General features: G+C 40.3%; 1 protein-coding gene across 1 annotated transcript in view; it reads left to right on the forward strand.

Moving 5' to 3' along the window:
- The first annotated feature begins 1,313 nt into the window (after positions 1–1,313).
- Positions 1,314–19,382, forward strand: part of LOC139594726 (probable cation-transporting ATPase 13A4) — a 36,745-nt gene continuing 18,676 nt past the window's right edge. The window contains exons 1-11 of the mRNA XM_071437083.1: positions 1,314–1,376; positions 8,870–9,043; positions 11,482–11,616; positions 13,785–13,855; positions 13,948–14,028; positions 14,880–14,949; positions 15,768–15,902; positions 16,316–16,388; positions 17,023–17,154; positions 18,338–18,508; positions 18,941–19,098. Coding sequence (XP_071293184.1) covers positions 1,314–1,376; positions 8,870–9,043; positions 11,482–11,616; positions 13,785–13,855; positions 13,948–14,028; positions 14,880–14,949; positions 15,768–15,902; positions 16,316–16,388; positions 17,023–17,154; positions 18,338–18,508; positions 18,941–19,098 — 1,263 coding nt within the window. The remainder of the gene's footprint in view (positions 1,377–8,869; positions 9,044–11,481; positions 11,617–13,784; positions 13,856–13,947; positions 14,029–14,879; positions 14,950–15,767; positions 15,903–16,315; positions 16,389–17,022; positions 17,155–18,337; positions 18,509–18,940; positions 19,099–19,382) is intronic.

Below are 19,382 nucleotides of genomic sequence, written 5' to 3' on the forward strand. Positions count from 1 at the left end.
TATGATAGGTTTCAAGGCAGAACAACTTGCCTCCAGTGCTTAGCACCAGCATTTTCAAACACCTCTGTCCCTGTGCTGGGCATGGGTGCACATCTGTTTTTATTAACTAACCGAATTCCTTCATTTTCTCTTCTCTGTTTCCTGCATTTCTCTGTTTCAGATCCTCTGAGCCTGCCCACTGGAGGATAGGCAATGCTCTTTCCTGTTGCTTGAGATCTGGACTTTTACAAGTCCATGCCTCATGGCAGCAAAATGCTGAGGAAAAGGAACTAACTTGATACCTCTTGATCTGTTTCAGTCACCCTAGAAGTAATGCTTTAGTTTTCTTAACATACTTACTGGAAGAACAGGTTTGCCTTTCCTGACCTCACTCCTAAAATATTTCTTGTGTAACTTCTTAAAAAGTAGCAAAGTACAAGGAAATAGTAGTGGAATGGGAATGAATCACAAGGCTAATCAGCAAATGCAGCCCCAAAAAAAAAAAAAAAAAAAAAAAAAAAAAGAAAAAAAAGAAGAGGTGGCAAAACTCTCAGTGTTGTTTTCCTGCCAGCTTCCTTTTGGCTCTGATTTAAAGGTCAGAGACTGACATCAGTGGGAAACTCCAGTTTTCCCCACGAGTGAGTAAATAATCTCAGTGATGTCTCCCAAAGCTATATGGCGAGGTCAGAAGACATTCTATGAGGATATTCTCAAGAATGAATAAAGCTCCTGGTTACAGATCCTACCTGGCTGAATCCTGACACACAGTCAGTGTACAAATCCACCTGCACAAGCTGGGGCCCCTTTTTCCAGTGCCAGAGCTTGATTTATTTTCTACAGCTTATGTGGAGATCACTGCTGGACACTTAGCTCAGACTGGTTGCTAAGAGTGTTAACAACAGCAATGGCTATTTTGTTTCTTATTTGGACACACTCCTGGTTTCCAGTGATTCCATAATCTCTTGAAGAAAAATACTCCCCTCTTGCCCTCTCCTGAAAATTTTGTGCCAGCAGCGCTTGCTTGCACCTACCAGAGTTATGCTCTGGAGTCATATTGTGTCAAACACTTGTAAGATTGAACTTTTTCTTTCTTGCATTTTTGACTGAATTCTGCATGAACCCTCACAATTGCAAAACTGCAACAACAGAATGGAGGGAGGAGGGATAAAGTGTTACCTGCTAACCCCAGAGAGGGAGGAGCTCCCTACTTCAAACATCATCAGAATTATAAGGAAGGTGTGTACTTAGAGCACTTCCTCAATGCAGAAGTTCAAGCACACTATGCTGAAGACCTGTCCTGAGGGTGCTGTAGAAAGTCTCCAGAGGGTCATTTCATGGGGGAAAATCCTGCCAAGAACCATTATGCACAGCTTAACCAGGGAGAAGAGAATGAGATGGTGAGTTGTGTCTCTGTCTAGGTCTTTCTTAGCTTGAAGCAGAAGTGGCACGTGTTCTGCAATAAAATGCTACAGACTGTAATTGAGTTATTGCTAGTTGGGATGTTTCTTTGGCAGAAACATACAGTTAGAAAGGGATATAATTTTTTTTTTTAGCAGAAAGAAAATAAGGTTGACTGTGTCCATTGGATTTAACTGGTTATCCCCTCCAACAGGGGATGATGGCTCAACAGATTATTCATGTGGTGTTACAAATCTAAATGGAGATGGTTTAATATGAGCTTGAGGCATGGGCCAGACTGGCATCCCCAACCATTTGACAGCTGGGTCTCCAGGATCAGCTCCAGTTAGAGAACAGGAAACCTTGGCTTTCTCCAAAACATAACACCTGTTATGTTTGCATTAATTACTGACAAATGCAGTCTGTTGAATTGCCAACCCTATCTCAGAAGCTGGGATTCCTAAATACTGAAATACTATATTTCTTTCCAGAGTTTCCCAGGGAGAAATGAGTTTGCATGCATTTTGTAACATCTGGAAATAAGTCCAATGTTTACAGCAAATCTCTGGTCTCCTGCATGGCAATGCTCTTAAATAGTAAAGCCAGTACACGATTGAAGTGAATTCAGTGCTTCTGAGCTGCTTTGGCATTACTGTGTGTTATGAGTCAGCTATTCACATGGATTCTGTCCCTCTAATAGATTCTGCTGAAGATGTCAGATCCACGATGCAGCTGTACAAAAACAGGTCTTAGGCATATCTGGTAAATGCAGTGCTTCTCAAAATTCATGTGTGGCAGAGCCACTGGAGCACTGCTGTGAGTGCCTGCAGGATCTCAATAGCAAAGCTATTGAAACACAGTCACTTCCAAGTTGACACAACTGTTCACTTTCAGAAATCCTGGAGAAGTCTTCAAGATGTCCTCACTGACATTATTGTTCTAGTGAAAGAGACTGTGTCACATGCAAACATAGATGGATACCTGTTATCTTGCAAAGAAAAATGTAGATTTTCAGACAGCCTTCTCAGCCATCCAGGGAAGGGGAGATGCCCCATTTTGCGTAATGCAACCCTGGGGAATGCAGGAGAGAGTCACCCAGCACCATGAAGTGAGCAGTGCAGGAAGCACAAGGCAGTGGCTCCGCGGGTGGGGACTAATTAGCTCCGTGCAATGCAGAACCCGACTGGCTCCGCCGGCCAGTTACTAAACCTGCTGGCAGCACCCCGCTCCTGGCTCTAGCCCTGGTGCTGATGTGCCACTGCTCCCCAGCTCCAAACAGCTGCTGGGTTTGTGCCTCTGCTCCACCCTGCCCTGTCCTTCTAGGACTATAAACACCCTGTTGTGCTCTCACCACTATCGGTGCTGTCTCTAGCAATGCCAGAATTGAGCTGGAGCTAATTAGGTTTAAGTGGATTGTCTGGTGCTGTGCACAGTCACACTATTGTACCCTGCGCGTTCACTTCCAGCTGTGCACTGCTGGGACACCCAAGCTGTGCTTGTATGAAGCCAGTTATCCCAAAGATGTTTTTGTTTCTCACCAGTATCATACTGAGCCCATGTGTCCTGAATCTGGTGCTCAAGGATCTGTGAATCTGAGGTTTTCCATGCACAGCTACTGTGTGTGCCCAGTGTTGAGTCAGTCTTCACTATGAGTCCAGAGTGTCTGGTAGTTGCCATGCTCTCCATGCCTGCAGTGAGTAGGATCAGTGCTCATTCACCTGGGGTTTCCAAATGGAAATCGAAGAAAAAAGACTTGTCAAGCACTTGAGTTGAAAATGCTATTAAAACCGTAGCCAAATTATGCTAATTTAGGCAGGAATGCATGTGTGTTTGTTACATAGATGCAAGAGAGAAAAAAAGTACGAGACAGAGGAAGATGTCCCTGAGGATGTATGAGGTACTGTAAGACAAGAAAAAAAGCAATGTGTGTATAGAAAAAAGAGAACAGCTAATATGTGTATTTGTGTGAAAGGAAAAAATTAAGTAGTATGTAAATGGGAGTAGTTGTGAAGAAAGAGAAGTCTTTAAGTAGAGGAGTGAAGAAGAATATGTGAAGTAAAGAGAAGTTAAATTTTTTTAAATTCAAAGCCATAAAAAATATTTTTGATGCTGTTTTCAACAGTCAGTTTAATCTACCTGAACTAAATTATTAACAAGCAGTTTCTGATTTTTCAAACAAGATCAGATCTCTAACAGCTGATGCTGTGCAAGTGCCAGTTCTTCCAGAGTGGAATAGTTCAAGTAATTTGAAAGAATGTAAGCAATTCACTTGAACTCTGGATGTGCAATGCTTCCCTCTGTTGAACCAGCTGTCCTGTTTGCTGAGGAAATTTGGGGAACTCTAACAAAAGGAAATGCTTTGAAGCTTTCTTCTGTTATTTCCACTTCTTGGTACAGCTGAGGTGCTAGATAGTCCTGGATTTAAGAGTAATCACTCTGACTTAGGAAATCTAACCTGTATATCCTTGTGTATGTCTTTGGGATTACTTTACAATTGCTGCAGAACATTTGCTTGAATTAAAATTCACTATTTTGCTATGCAGCTAAAACTTAGCAAAGTATAGTCAGAGCATGAAATAAACTCTTTCTCCATAACCATTTATAGTACCAGAAAGATCTTAGTAGTGTGAGAGAACTCTGGGCACAGCAGCTTGCCTCAGAGAGGGCTAATAGTATGCTTCCCTTCAGAAAAATCTGCTTGAAGATTTTGAGAAGAAGTACATTTACTGTGGAATACAAAGAGGAAGTAAAACCACAGCTTTATGCTCTCTGCCAATTTGATGTTCTTCTCTGCACAGCTTGGGAATATTCATTCCCTTTGCACAAAACCTAAAGTGTGAACCTTAAGTCTTGCAATGCAAAAGATTGTGATAGACTTTGACAGGCTGCTGCTTTGGGAAGGATTTTCCAGCAGCCTGTCCTAAGCATATGTTCCCCCATTTCTTGGGCTGAAGGAATGGAAGAACTGCAGTCAATCAACTGGTGCACCCCAGTTTACTGCTGCATCTTGGCAGCTGTCTGCGTCCTTTGAGAGGCCACAATTCTGAAGGGAATCTGGTACAGGAATTTTATATACTTTGAATTTGAAAAATGTAACTTGAAAAATCGAAATAAAATCTGAAAGGTACAATCCTGTTCCTAATGGAACAATAGCAAATGTCACTACTGGTATCAGAGAGAACAGGGACAAACCTCTGATGAAACAGGTTCTGGTTGGTAAGACTGAGATTCAGTTATTAAATTGCTTGTGAAACTTAGCCAGTCTTTCAAGTCTAATCCTATTAACTGTTGTTATAGCAACAGGTTGCTCATAATAGGGTACCTGGTGTTGGGGTTGCCAGAAATATGACCATTCACAGCCACCATTTAGGTTCCCTGATGGTAGCTACAGGCTTTGTTTTTACCAAAGAAAAAGGTGCTTGAGTTTGTTTGACATTTGCATTTAAATTCTGCTGTGCAGATGACCTGGCAGTTAGAGGCAATTTTTATTTTGAGCATAAGTAACAAAGACTTGCTGGACACTAGAGTGATAAGCCCTTGAATGCTGTCTTTGTATGATTGTAAAAGCAGCTAAGAACCTTACTTGCCACTGAGCAGGTCTGGCAGCCTTTTCTGTCCAATAATCCTGGCCGCTTCTTAGACCCTTCACTCACAAGTCAAACCATTTTGTTACAGTCACTTTGTTACCGTCATTTTGTTACAGTTACTGTGACTGTTGTGAGTCTCAAGAGAAAAAGGATGTTAATAGATGAAGACAGAAAATTTTACTGTACACTACACTTTATTAAAAATTTTTCTATAGAGATGAGATGAAACTGTATACCAGCCAATTCTGTAGATGGTGTTACCTCCTATGAGGAGTCTTACAGACAGCTAATCTTCGTTTTATTTTCCACCATTTCCTAGTCTGATGCACTCAAGAACCCAGATTTTTGACTGTGAACTGTTTTATATGCCAAATGCACTCATTTAACTCCAAAAACTTGTTCATGCATTAGAAAAGTTGTCAAGGTGCAAATCTGTATTCATCAGATCCTCTTCAAAAGAAGCATGTCTGCATGAGTGCAACGAAATGAAACACAGCAAAAGTTATTTCCTTAACAACATAAAACTAACCTGACAGCCATGTTCTTGCTGCAGTCCTCTCAGCAGGACTTCTGCCAGCCTTGAAACTATTGTTTGCCATAGTGGACATGCATTTGCTTGGAGATCTTTTTAGCAGAGGCTGAGTGAATCAAGAATTCCTAAACCCTGATTACTATAAGTCATTCATGTGCCTAAACAAACCTGCACCATGTGTGTGCCTGTTCCTCCCTTCTTCATGCAGATTGTGGATATACTGCTGTTATGGGTCTAATAGTCACCTTTTTTGTGGAAGATAATAGTTTTAAGAATTTTTATAAAGAATTTCATTTTGACTTATCTGATGAGTGAGAAGTTTCTGCTTTAACAAGGAGTTATTAATGTATTATTTTTTTTTATGAATGCAGCATTCATTGCTATAATCCTTCCAGCTGAAAGCACAGGGCCAGAAAAAACTCCTCAACCTAACAGAACATTCTGTACTGAAGTTAAGCTTGAAAGGTTCTGGCTCAGAGAACTTTGGCACAAGTCAAAGTTGGAGCTCAGTCTATTTCCCTGCCTAGCTTTACTTCTCAGTGACGTGGCCCAGGTGACCCACTCCAGACATTTCCAAACTGTGGGAAATAATTTGCTTTGGCAGTAGATTCCTTCATGGACATCCAGATGCATCAGTTTACATCTGATATTTATTCTTTCCCAGATGTAGAACTCCTAAACAGCTGTATTCAGAAATGTCACACTCATCAAGACGTGAACCAACAAACCTGAACCAAAATGTCTGTTCATACGGCAATTCATGCCCTTGAAGGGTCAGAACAGCTCAATGGTATCCCTCTGTCTATCTGTCTCTCTGTCTCTCTCAGGAAAGTCCCTTGTGAGAAGCAGCAAGATCCAGCACACAGCATAATGAATATCTTAAAGAGCATGTCTTTTCTTCCAAGATGAGCTGTTTTCCTTGTTTCCCTCTCTTCTGTATTTCAAGATGAGGAATACTGATGCATGCTTGGTTCTGGGGAGTGTCTTGCAATCTATGGATTCAAATCACTTTTTGAGTTGAAACTAATCTGGAAAAAAGGCCTTAAAATATATGGTGGCATAGGGGGACTCAGATACATGTCTTCATATATTGGTTTGTGGTTTCCTAGGTAAAAATTCAGAGAAATACAGTTTGCTCTAGTTTTGTGGTTATGTTGTTGTGTCAGACTTGGGAAACCATTGAACATTTCAGTGAAGAACACTGCCAACTCCAGCACAGATGATCCCAAATGACTGCCAAACATGGGCAGAGAATTCACCCTCTCTCTTCTTAATTCTATTAGTACAGCCTTACTGACTCCTCAGACATTGGGTGTAAGAAACAAAAACTGAAAATTAAAGGAGTGATTCACGGGCAGAAGCTAGATGCACATGGCAGCAATCCTGCTCTTCCCCACCCTGATATTCATGCCCATCCCAATTTGAAAATACTATTCCAGTTATTCCAGGTCCAGCCATATACTGAAGGAAGTCTGAAGGCGTGTTCTTTTAACAGTTCTTCCCTTAGGTGTCTCTGTCTTCTTGGGAGATCCTTTGCCTTGCTTACAAGCTGTGAGGCCTGGATCCAAGCTAGTAAGCAATCTGGATCCTGCTAGTAAGCAATTGCTGAGAAGAGTAAGTTCACATTGTCCTGTGTATTATTCTGTATGCGGGTGCTGACCCTATTTCTTTAACCTTTTTGATCAGGTTATAGCTAGAGAGAGTTGAATGGAGACCCTTTACCTTGTTATAGGAGCATGTGAATATTAATTGCACAACTGCTACACCAACTGCCTCCTAGCAAGCTTGCCTGTTTGCTGTCCTCCATGGGCTTCCTTCTATCTGCTCCAAAGTTGTCTTATTATCTTGGCTGCTCAGAGATTATGGAAGCCTTTGAAAATGCAGTGTGTTTATCTCACAGGTGGTATAACCAGGTCCTCTGCAGTGCAGGCCACTTTCCTGTGTTGTTTACCATAATTTTTCCTCACAGTTGCCAATTTCTTCCCCTTAGAAATCTCTTGGAGATTGCCTAGGATGACAGAGTCTGTCTTTTGGAGAATGCCACAGAGCAGGTGTGCCGAGGCAGCATGTGGAACCACTGGGCAGGGCCTGCATTTCACATAACAAGCAAAGACTCCAGCACAGAACCAGGAATTATGCATTAGTCATCCTTACAATTACATTGCCTTTTCTTCTCACCTTATAAATGGATCTTGCAATATCTGTGGCTGTAGATATCTGATCCTCAGAAGCAGATTACACAGTTGCTGCAGATAGAAGAAGGAATTGAGGAACCTTAACCCTTATGCCAGCAAATTCTCCTGGTCAACTGATGTAATTGCAGCCATGGAATCTCCCATCTTAGCTTAGGCTGCATCTTCTCTATAAGGGCACTGTATATGTTTGATTTCACATTTACTGAGTCCCTGATAGCAGTACTGAGAGGAAATTTGGCCATGGTACCAAGACCTGCAGCTCTTTAAATGTAGTGCTGACAGACATGTTTTGGGCAAGTCACCTTGCCTCACTGTAACAATTTCCCCAGCTTTAAAAATGGAATAATAATACCTACTCATACAACTAAAATGAGTTGCTTCCTTTGGCCTTCTAAACAGGTAAAGCATTCTGCAAGGGTTCATTAGATGTTCTTTCTAACAGTTGTTGTTATTATTACTATTATTATTATTGTCATCATCGTCGTCATCATCATCATCATCATCATTAGATGTTAGGCCAATAGCACATTGACAAGCTCCAAATCCCCATACTGGAGCTGTCATGGAAGAGGGTAACAGCTCCAAAAGCTGTGTCTGTGCCAAGTTGTGCACAGCAGCTCCAGCTGGTGCAGGCACACAGTGCCATTCAGCACCAATCAGACACACTGGCTGAGTCTCTGAAGTGTATGTGCATTAGTGCAGATCACTGCTAGAGCAGAGATCACTTCTAAGGCAGCAGCTCTGCGCTGATCCCTCACCATCCCCTGGTGCAGATGTACGTAAGCTCTTCAGCTGTCTGACCCTTAAAAAACCTGATGGTCAAATCTGAATTCCTGACATGGAATAAAGGTTTGAACCTCTATATTTTGTTATCATTCCTGCTCATGCACACACAAAACAATGTCTCATGCTGAGTTTCACAACTACATAAGAATAGTGGTCAGGCTATAGCAATCTGGATTTTATGAAGGTGGATGAAAATTCACTTGAAGATGCAAATTTTTGATAATCATGCTTAGGATACTTAAAGTAGCCAAATACAAGTTCCATGGCTTGTTTTTCACAGTACCATACCTAACAGTAGCTATGGCAGAGCAGGGAGTGACAGGAAGGTGTAGAATTCCATGCATTTCTTTAGGAGGAATAGTAATAATTTTTGTCTTCTTTTTGCTGTACAGGAGATATTTGGCTACAAAACTCAAGGCTGTCGAAGGGCCTTGTGCATTGCTGGATACATCTTGTCCTGTGGGGCTCTGAGGCTGCTGTTTTACTGGAAGCCAGAGTGGGATGTGTGGATAAACTGTATCCAGTGCAGCTTGGAAGAAGCCGATATTGTTCTGCTTAGAACAACGGTAGGTTCCTACTTTAATCTTTTAATTAGTCCCTAGTAGGTGGCTATTTGGAAGGTGAGTTAACTGTAAGGTATCCAGTTGGCTGAAATCTCTTACATTGCTGGTTTCCAGCAATAATATCTTATGTGTACCATTGTTGATCTAAAGAACTTCAAAATATCCCACAAATTATGTGTGTGATGATGATGGGAATGGAGTGTAACAGCTGATCAGACAAGGTGAAAGACATTGGACTGAAACAACCTGTAATATCTGTGGTTTCAAGACTGTTCTCAGTCCTTCTTCCTCCCTTCTATCATCCCTGTGCTTTCTACATTGTAGCCTTGTGCTCCAGATTCTAAAGCGTCTGTCTGTTTGGCAGTAACCAGCAGGTCCCATTTCCATCACTTGGCTGTTCTGGCAAAGATGTCCCTCTCTGCCAAAATTTATCTACTGGGCCAAATTAAAGATTTGTCTAGCAATGTCCCAGCAGTGTCCAAGTGTGTCATGAGGGATACAGAAGTACACAGAAGAGGCCAAGCCTACACTGCTTGTTTTCTTGGCTCTGTGTTTCCGTTTCCCATCAGCCTTTCCCATGTCCAATAAGCTTGCAATCCTGCAGTTAATGCTTTCAGAGCTGGCACATTTTGCTGTAGTTTCCCGATACAGGTCACTCCCTGTTGAGGACTGTACTGAAGCACTGCAACATATGCAAACCCTTGGTTTTATTTCACTAAAGAAGTAAACTGAGACTTGGATCTAAATACCAGCTGAGCCTGAATACCCCAGGAGCTGGCAGAGTTGGTTTACTTCCAGAAATTTGATCTGTTCTGCTTCAAAGATTTCTGAACAATGGCATTTTCAATGTTTGCAATTGCAAAATGGATCACTTACTGCCTCTGTGTTTGAGCTGCCTTCTTAAATGAGCACAGCAGTGTGTAGTTAAAATCCCAGGTTTTGAAAATCACAGATCTGCCTGTTGAATACTTTATAATGAAACAATCTGCATCCGAATAGTCTGGGGGTATGTTTTTTCTTTTATTAAAAACATCGTATTAGGCTTAATATCCCTTCTTAATCTTCAATTCAGTTTGCATTTTTAATTGCCTATTCTTGTGTGTAATTTTAAAAAGATGTACCATGCCAAGCACTTTTCAAATAAATGAGTTTTTAAATGATCCTTTGTGTAATTAAACAGGAATTGAATCATATTGTATGTTCTTGTTATCAAGAAGCTTTCTCAAATGTGCTCCAAGTGTTTGAAAATTTAAGATTTCCTTCATAATAATTTGTGTTAAAATGACAGTTTTGTTTTGTTGTGCTACATTATGATTATATCAGTTCTCAAATGTGATGGCTACTGCTAATGAGGATACAAGTAATCTCATCAGCTTGATCCTTGGAATTATCTTTTGCTTCACATAAAACCTTAATTCTTAAGTCATCATTATCTCTGCATTTGCAATATAAGAGCCTATTAACTCACTTTTGTTATTGAATTTTGATTCACTTTAGTTCAAATGATGAGCACCTGTGTTATTCACTGGTTCCCATCTCAATCTGCATCCCAATGTCTACTCATTCTGAAATCTAAATTAAAGATAAATATCAGAAAATGAATGCCATTTTACTCAGAAAACCAGTTTAAGAAGAAAAGTGGGCAAATAAGATATATAAACATTATTAAAGTTCTTTTTTTTAACAATTAAATTGTTCCAAAGGGCTCATATTTGGTACAGAAATCATTTTTACTCTTCCCTTTTCCAATTAAAGGTTCATAACTGCAAAACTGATCACACACAGAATGTAAGTCAGTCTCATGGTTGGCCTTAATGCATGTAGTTCAGTGTTTGTGACTGAAACTTAGCATGAGGCTACTCAATACAGTAGTTCCTCTAATCTCTCAGACTGTACTACCAACCCGTGTCATCAGGCAGTTCTAATGTTCAACATGCTTTAAAAAAAAAGGGAAGGTCATGAACTCAGTTTGTGGTAAAAGCTTGTCTAAGGTGCCATAAGTGCTGACACTTCTTCCAATGAAGTGTTAACTCAGGAGTGGCTGTTAAAGTGCTGGCACTAAACATCAATTTTGCAGCACAGCACTGTGTTCCTTTTGATCTTCCCTTTACAGCACGGTCACTGCATCTCAGATTGCCCTTGCTGTTTGCCTGCCCTAGATCTTGACCTGGGTGTTCACATTCCATCCTTATCAGCCAAACACCAGACCTGTGGTCACTGAAGTGTTTGCAGTTCTCCGATTTTGACAGGACAGTGGTTCTGTTCCTGTTCTAATGATTTTTCTCTAAATCACAGCTGTTGGGAGGCTTCTGTTGGCTAATCCTTAAAAAAAGCCAGAGTAGTGCTCTAGAAATGCTGCTGTAATCATTGACTCCAAGGTGAAAGTGAATTTGGTCTGTGTTTGGGGCAAATTGTGACATTTTTCTTCTATACCCACTTAGGATGATTTTCGGACTTATTCTCGTAAGACTGTGACATGGATCTCTGTGTCTGCATTTATCAAAAGTAGATCAGACTATCCAGCCACTGAGGAAGACTCAATCTTCAGCAAAGCCATAATGAAGCCAAGTTTGCTAGTAAGTAAAGTACTCTCTGCAGCATCTGGGAGATGATGGCAAATCTCAGCCATGCTTCATGGAGTAAAAGTGAGCTGTGAAAAGAAAAGAACTGTATTCAACTGTACTCACCTCTGTAAAAATCCTCTTATTCTGAGGGGAGTTTTGAAATGAGAATTCTCACTATTTCTAAGAGAAAACATGTTATAAGTAGGAGAGCTTCAGGAGACTGGGATTTGCAGTGGGGAATCAGTTCCAAATAAAAAAAAACATTCTTGGCATAGGAATCAGGGAATTTAGAGGTGACTGTGTGTCTGAAAGGAAACTGTGCAGAACTGAATGCAGCTGCCCCAGTAACATGAAAACAGGGATGAATGCAAATAGGGAATAGAACAGAAAAGTGTCTGAGCTGGATCAGTATTTCCAGAAATGTTTCATCAACACATTTTGCTTCTTTGCCTTTCTATGCACCAATTTCTTCTTTAAAGTGCATTTGCTAGAGTTGGGTTAACAGGAGTCACTGTTGATAGTTCTTGCAAAAATGTATCCTGGTCTCTGCCAGTCCCATAGATTTGAGAACCCAGTGAGACAGTGGGGAGAAGATAGATGATGGATTGATCCAAGCAGATCTCAATGTCCCTCATCAGCTGAGTAAATGTAATTATCCCATGTCTAAAACATGTACCAGACAGTTCAGCTATGTGCCTTGCTTAGCATTACATGTTCAGTTTGTGTGAGCAATAGGAATCCAAAATGATACATTTGCTAAATATGGCTCTTGATTATAGATACTAGAGCACTGCACTAAGGAATCCAGATAAGAGCTATTTTCCCTTTCAGGAAATAAATTTCTATCTTACTAAAATTACTTTTAATATCTACAACGATTTTTAGTAAATATTTTCAATATAAACCTAACTTTAGCTGAGCAAAGCTGTTGCTATTTCTACTGTGGACATATGCTAATGTACATAGGAAAGTTTAGTGCCAACTAATTTAATCAACTGGCACAATATGAAAAAGGTGGAGACAGGTCTGTAACATTCTTTTGAGGATCAAATTACTAACAAAAAAAGGCCAAATATAGCCTCAAATAATAGGCCCTTTGAACACCATTTTCATATCAATCAAAACATCTAGATAGAAAGGATCAGATTTCAAAGCAGCAAAGAGAGAACATTTTAATCTCTCTGTAGCAATTCAAAATCCCCTACTTATAATTCAATTTCAAAGTGCTTTTTCCATTTAAGCTACCTGAGTGCACAGAGTTCTGCGTAGTGCCCAAGAGCTGTCCAAGGACCTCTTCCGATAGGGAGCTGAGCCCTTTGCTTCCTCCTCCAGATTTTAGCATTGCAGATATTGCAGCTCCTATTGCATGAAATCCTAACTTCAGATTTCTTGTTAAGTTAATGACTGTGGTTATAGCTCCATTTTGAGTTGGTGGATGAGCTGAGTCTAGATTTCATTGGCCTATAATAATGTTTATTGCTCTGGGCAGGGAGAGTTCCCTGGAGCTGATTTCTTTATCACTCATGTGTACAGGTGTATATCCCTGCCTTCTACCAGCTGATAGTGAGTGCCATTATCTTTAATAGGCTTTGTTATTGTTGTGCTAGACAGGACAGACTTCTCTTGCAAGTTATAAATGACAGCGTGTGTTCCTAATGTATAACTGCTCTGCAAGGGCTTAACATTAGCAGTGACTCAGTATCCTGGGATGGCCTTTCTTGTCTGTTGGCACATCTATTTAGCTGAAAGACTCAGCAACATGCTTGGAAATAGCCCAAAGCCCCCTGCTTTCCCCAAAACTAGACAGAAGACAAGGGAGCTGTTGGCTTTTTCAGCTGCTTGTGTAGCCACCATGGCATCAGTGATCTCTTACATTCATTCTATGAGATCGGAGTGAAGATTATTTCTTTCTTCAGAAAGAACACTGCCTTGTACTTGCTTGACCTAAAGATCTGTAAAGCTTTCTGGAACCCACACTGTTCTCCAATTATAGATTGGGGATCCCAATCTGTAATTCATCTAGGTTGTCAGTGAATGCAATCCTGTCTTCTCTCCCTCCTTGCCCCCATAAAATTTCCCTTATCTGTACTTGAGCCCAGTGAGGATGCCCAGTTGAGCTCTGTGAGCATATTTTTTGTTTGCTGTGTTGCATGCTTTGTTGTCCCTGTCTTCTTTTCCAGGTGAAAACTATCCAAGTGCAAAAAATCTGCTATGTCTGGAATGCCTATGCAAAACAGTTCCAGAAAGCTGGGTGAGTTCACTGCACTGCTTGCACAAGTCTCTGAAGAAGTCAAGTGTCTTAATGAATAACATCCTAAGGAATATACTCCCTTTCTATTTTAGAGTCCTAGAAGACCACTACACGTGCTCAGCTATACATGATAAATTTGGTTCTGGTCTCACCTGCAATGAACAGAATGTCAGGTACTCATTGTAAAACATGAACACTCAACATATGGATTTCAAAGATATGTAAATTTGATCTGTTGGTGTACTTCCCATGAGTTTTTTGTGTATTTATAATTAATATGCACATAATTTTAGATGAAACAGCCATGTATGGAAATATTGAATGAAAAGGGCTAGAGAATGTTGTTTTTTCCTTGTCAAAGTTTTTGAAGCGTGTCAGTATTCATCACTATTATTGTTCTCAATCAGGAAATAACTGTGTTCTGTAACTAACTTTAAGCAGTTCTTATTTGGAGTAAGAGAAAGTCTCTGTGGAAGAGTGCAGATAAGTTGTGTGTTTGCTTCTTCTCTGGAGCTCCAAATCGACTAGTTCTAGTCATTGAACTTATTCTCATAAACTACTGTATCATTAAGCAAGTTACAGAACATGTATTTATGAAATAGAGGAATAAATAATCTTCAGTTGATTGAATACTGAAAATCCAGCTCCTGACCTTAGCTCATGTTAAATCTTACATTCCAATCATTCTTAACTTTTTGCAAAATTATTTGGGTTTGGATCATTTAGTTTTAGATGCAGAATTCCTTTGTTTATGGTGTCGCAAAGCAATTCTTTTATGATGGATACATTTGCCTAATAGGTTGTGTTGCACCTCTTGTCTGCATAAGTAAATGTCACTGGTACAGCCATCTTTTCTGACATAAGCACTGTAGGGACATTTAAATTTCTTTTCTTGAAAAAATATACTCCTGGCCTTTAAACTGGGATCAACAGAAGCTCTCAGGACTACTGAAATCTGTATTTTCTTGAGCAAGTGACACTCTCACTGTTTTATCTGTAAGTGATGTATCTTTATCCCATACAGGAGAGTTATCTGTGGGCCAAACACTATTGATGTTCCAGTGATCCCTATTTGGAAACTACTAATCAAAGAGGTTAAGCATTTCTGTTGCTTTTATTTTAAGCTACTTGGGAGGCCATATGTGCATATAATTGATTCTATATCAGATTTAACTTCCCACTACTCACTCTTCAAGCACATTTCTTTTTCAAATCCTGTTGAAAGCTGTTCCATGAAATCATCATAAGTTCTTTCATTCTCCCTTTTTCCTGTCCTTGATCTCCATACCTGTGTGTCTGCTTGGTATTTCTATGTATCTGTGTCCTGGGAGCTCATTCTATTTGCCTTCTGAGGGCCATTGAAGGTTTCCAAGCTGCACTGGAGATCAAACCTTCCAGACAAGGGCTGTCTCTTAATTAACAGAGGTTAAGTGAACAGCAGTACCTGGTACATGCCTATAGCTGCAGAGAGTTCCAATGAGCTCATGAATTTGGGCACAGCACCACACAAAGCACCAATATCTCTTTCAAACAGGAACAGCCTTTAAGTGGCCTAAGCAGGATGTTTGTGGCAGTGTGCTTATGGAATGTGAGCTCCATGCTCACAGCACAATCTGCTCTTCTCTCACCTTTGTTACATTTCTTGTAGGAAGCAAACAAAACAAGGATGGGACTGAGTCATTCACGTCCCAAATAATATCCTATTGGTCCATATTATTTGACCCTTCTGTCAGATGAAGATGGTCTGATCTGATTAGACTAAAGTGACTGCTGAGAAAATTACTAAGGGGGTCAGAAGTCACAATACTCAATGTCTCTTATTCCAGACCTTTTCTAACAGGTTGGACTGTCTAAGTATATTGGGGCCATTTAAATGTGGCCAGCTCTTTACCACTGCTGTCTCTCCAAACAGGTTCTAAATCCATTTTACGTGTTCCAGCTGTTCAGTGTGTGTCTGTGGTTTGCTGAAGATTACATGGAGTATGCCATTGCCATCATTTTCATGTCTCTCCTCTCAATATTTTTGACCATATATGATCTTAGAAAGGTGAGACACCTCACATTTTCCACAAGGCAGATTTACTTTTAATGTCTGTGACAGGCCAGCATGTTACAACACGCACACAGTGCTACAAGACTTACTCAGAGGCTTACTCTTGTGACATTGTGTAGTAGCAGGTGCAATGGCCTGGCCTCCTAGTCATCATAATCTCTGTGTGGTACCTTACCCACATCCTCCCTTCCCCATTCCAGTGCTTCACCTGGTAACATTTTGTTACATTCTCTGTAATTAGGGTGGGGGATTTCTTTCTCTCTGGTGGTAGAGTTCCTGGTAGAGCTGGAGCCCAGTTTCTGAAGGCTCTCATAACCACAAATAACAAAAGGAAGTGATTGTTAGTGGACAAATTGCATCATGTAAGTAAGATGTTACACTTTTGTTTGTTCTTCTTTAATTTATAGCAATCCATTAAACTGCACAGACTGGTTGAGTCTCATAACAACATCATGGTCACAGTCTGCAGAAATAAGGAAGGTGACTCCTCTATGCTTCTTTTTTATAATGTGTTTTGTTTCTATAGCAATTTACATAAAGCATGTATAGTAACAGACTTATTTTAAGTGGTTTTCATCTTCTGTTTCTCAGCTCAGTTAACTCACTTCTGCACATAGAGTTAATTTGACTTGGAAATATGTTGTGGCATATCAAACATATTAATAATTGAGTGCAGCCTTAGATGAAAATTGTCAGGAAAATGAAGTCATTTTTCTTAAAGTAGTGCTGACATAGCCAACAACATACCCATTAAATGGCTGTGAGTCCACCTAATTGCTCCATGCAAAGTCTGTTCATTGTAAAGGTATCTAGAGCACAATCCAAAGAAATGAAGTCAAATAAAGAAATTTAGATCCAAGGCTCTTCAGTTAGGTCAGTGAAATGGAACAGTAACCAGTGTTTGGGATCTTGGGTAGATAAGGAGGAATTCTAGAATTGGAACTGATGCCTAGGCTTTTCTTAAATATTGGAGGTTGTATACATAGGTCCTACTGTAGTCCTTTTTTATCAGCCACTACAAAGAATTCTATTTAGCAATTAGTTCCTTGTATTTTTTCCCCTTGCTACAGAGAAATATATGAAGCAAAAAGTTTGCATTACTTTTCATTTTCAGGTTTCCAAGAGTTGGAATCACACTATCTTGTTCCTGGAGATTTGCTGATTTTGAAAGAGGGCAAAACCCTTTTGCCTTGTGATGCCATCCTGGTCAGCGGGCAGTGCACTGTAAATGAAAGCATGCTGACAGGTACAGCCATCCCTCCCAGGCTGGCCACCTGAACACCATCATTGCCCCATGGCTTCAGCCAGTGACACAGGACAGAGTTATCATGCACATCCCTTTCTGTGAGACAGTCCATAGCTGCCCGAGAAGGGGATTCTTTTGGTTCCATATAATAGAGATTGAATTGTTGTTAATTGTCTAAACAGACAATATGGACTTTAGGAGGGGCAATTTATCCTTTCTTACATTCATGGGGTGCAACATTTAGGAAGAGGTGATCTGATTAGAAGGGAAAGAGTGGACAGTGAAGAGGAGTGAGCAGGACAGGAGAAGAAAATGGATATGAAGCAAAGTTGTTCCTACACAGGGCCCACAGTCCACCTGGCTGCAGGGGTTTCTGTCACTTACTGGATGTCTCATCACTGCAACATCTCCTGTGGAGTGTCTGTCTAGCCCTCCAGACACTTAGCCTCACATTCCTGTGATAGCAGTGGAGGACACACCAGGTGGGAGAGGTTACTGGAAGGCAGGATTTTTGGTGCAGAAGGAGGTCACAGTTCCATTTCTTGTCTTTAAATTTGGTCTTGGTCTGAATCAAACTGAAACTTGACAGTTCTGAAATTTCATATAAATGAGAAATTCCAGAAACACATTTCATTTAGAAAATTTCAGCTGTCACAAAACCATTCTTCTTCACCTTACTGTCTGCTTTGACATAAATAGGATATTTGTCACCTGTCAAGCACTGAGCTAAAGGATCTCCTTTTTACTAGAGAGGGAGAATAGAGGATATCATGTTCCCATCTGCTTGAGGGAATGTGTAGTGACCTGCAGATGAGGTTCAAATTAGGTGAACAACTCGTGGCCGTTCAAAGGCAGTCATGCAACACCAGTTCATGCCTCTTTTCAAGTCTCTACATCTACAGCCAGGGTTTGGAGTCCTTGGACTGCTTTCAGTTCTCAGACTTACTGAAGTTAAGCTGTACTGATGCAGAGGAAAACTCTTCTCTGGCAGTCTGTTCATTTCCTAGGCTTTAAGCTCTATTCACTCTGAAGATGTCAAAATATAAAAATAAAAATTCTGTCAACTGGTTTCTCTAGTAAATACCTTTAACTTACCATCTAGATATCTGGGTACTTATTTGAAAGTCAGGAGGCTGTTATTAAGTGTACTGCAGTTTTCCTCATCTGAACTAATCTTCCCTAGGAGAAAGTATTCCAGTAACAAAGATCCACCTACCACAAGCCGATAACTTCAAGCCCTGGAGAGTGTACTGTGCAGAGGATTACAGAAAACATGTCCTCTTCTGTGGAACAGAGGTCATCCAGACCAAGGCAGATGACAGAGGAATAGTGAAAGCTGTGGTGCTGCAGACTGGTCAGTCAACACTTGAGTTCACTTTTCCTTCCATGATTTTTTTCCACTGGAACAGTCTGACAAAGTGTCAAATCACATTAAGTTAAAGAAACGAATCCATATTTACAACAGACAGATGGAGAATCATTATCCTGGGCTGGGCTAAGTTATTATGTATTGTTTCTTTTTGCTTGGCATAACTTCTAAAAAACTTCCAGCATATAATTACAAAGAATTTTGCTTTACTTCTGAGACATTGAAAAAATCCCCCCCCCCCAAGACAAAAATTACTCTTTTCTCTATTCTGCAGATAAGGTCACAAAATGAAATACCTGGGCTTTACTTCATAAGTTGCAGAAATTATGAATAATTTTGAAGCCCCCCCCCCCCCCCCCATTCTTTGCAGAGAATATTAAAAAATATTTTCCCTTTGTAATGATTTTGTCTTTCCAGGTTTCAACACAGCCAAGGGGGATCTGGTGAGGTCCATTCTCTACCCTAAACCCATGAACTTCAAGCTGTACAGGGATGCCATGAGGTTCCTGATGTGCCTCATAGCATTTGCAGCCATTGGAATGATCTACACAGTGTGTGTATTTGCACTTAATGGGGTGAGTTATTAATGCAGGAGAAATGGTTCACCTGAAACCCTTTTAAAACAGTTCACTCATTCTCGTGGATCAAAGTCAATGGGAGAACAGTTATACACTGTAAACAGTAGTTCTGCAAATTTTAAAGCCTAATTGATTTAGAACTTTTTCAGAAGCTTTCAAGAAATCATTTCATGCCATGATAATTATCTGCCAATGTCAAGTCCAAGTCATGAGTTGTAAGGTTGATTCTGTAATTCAGCTTTTGAATAATTTTTCTCCTGAGGCATAATCTACAATCAGTT

The sequence above is a fragment of the Agelaius tricolor genome, unplaced genomic scaffold (genome assembly GCF_023055355.1).
Source record: "Agelaius tricolor isolate 1412-34295 unplaced genomic scaffold, bAgeTri1.0.p SCAF_12, whole genome shotgun sequence".
NCBI lineage: Eukaryota > Metazoa > Chordata > Aves > Passeriformes > Icteridae > Agelaius > Agelaius tricolor.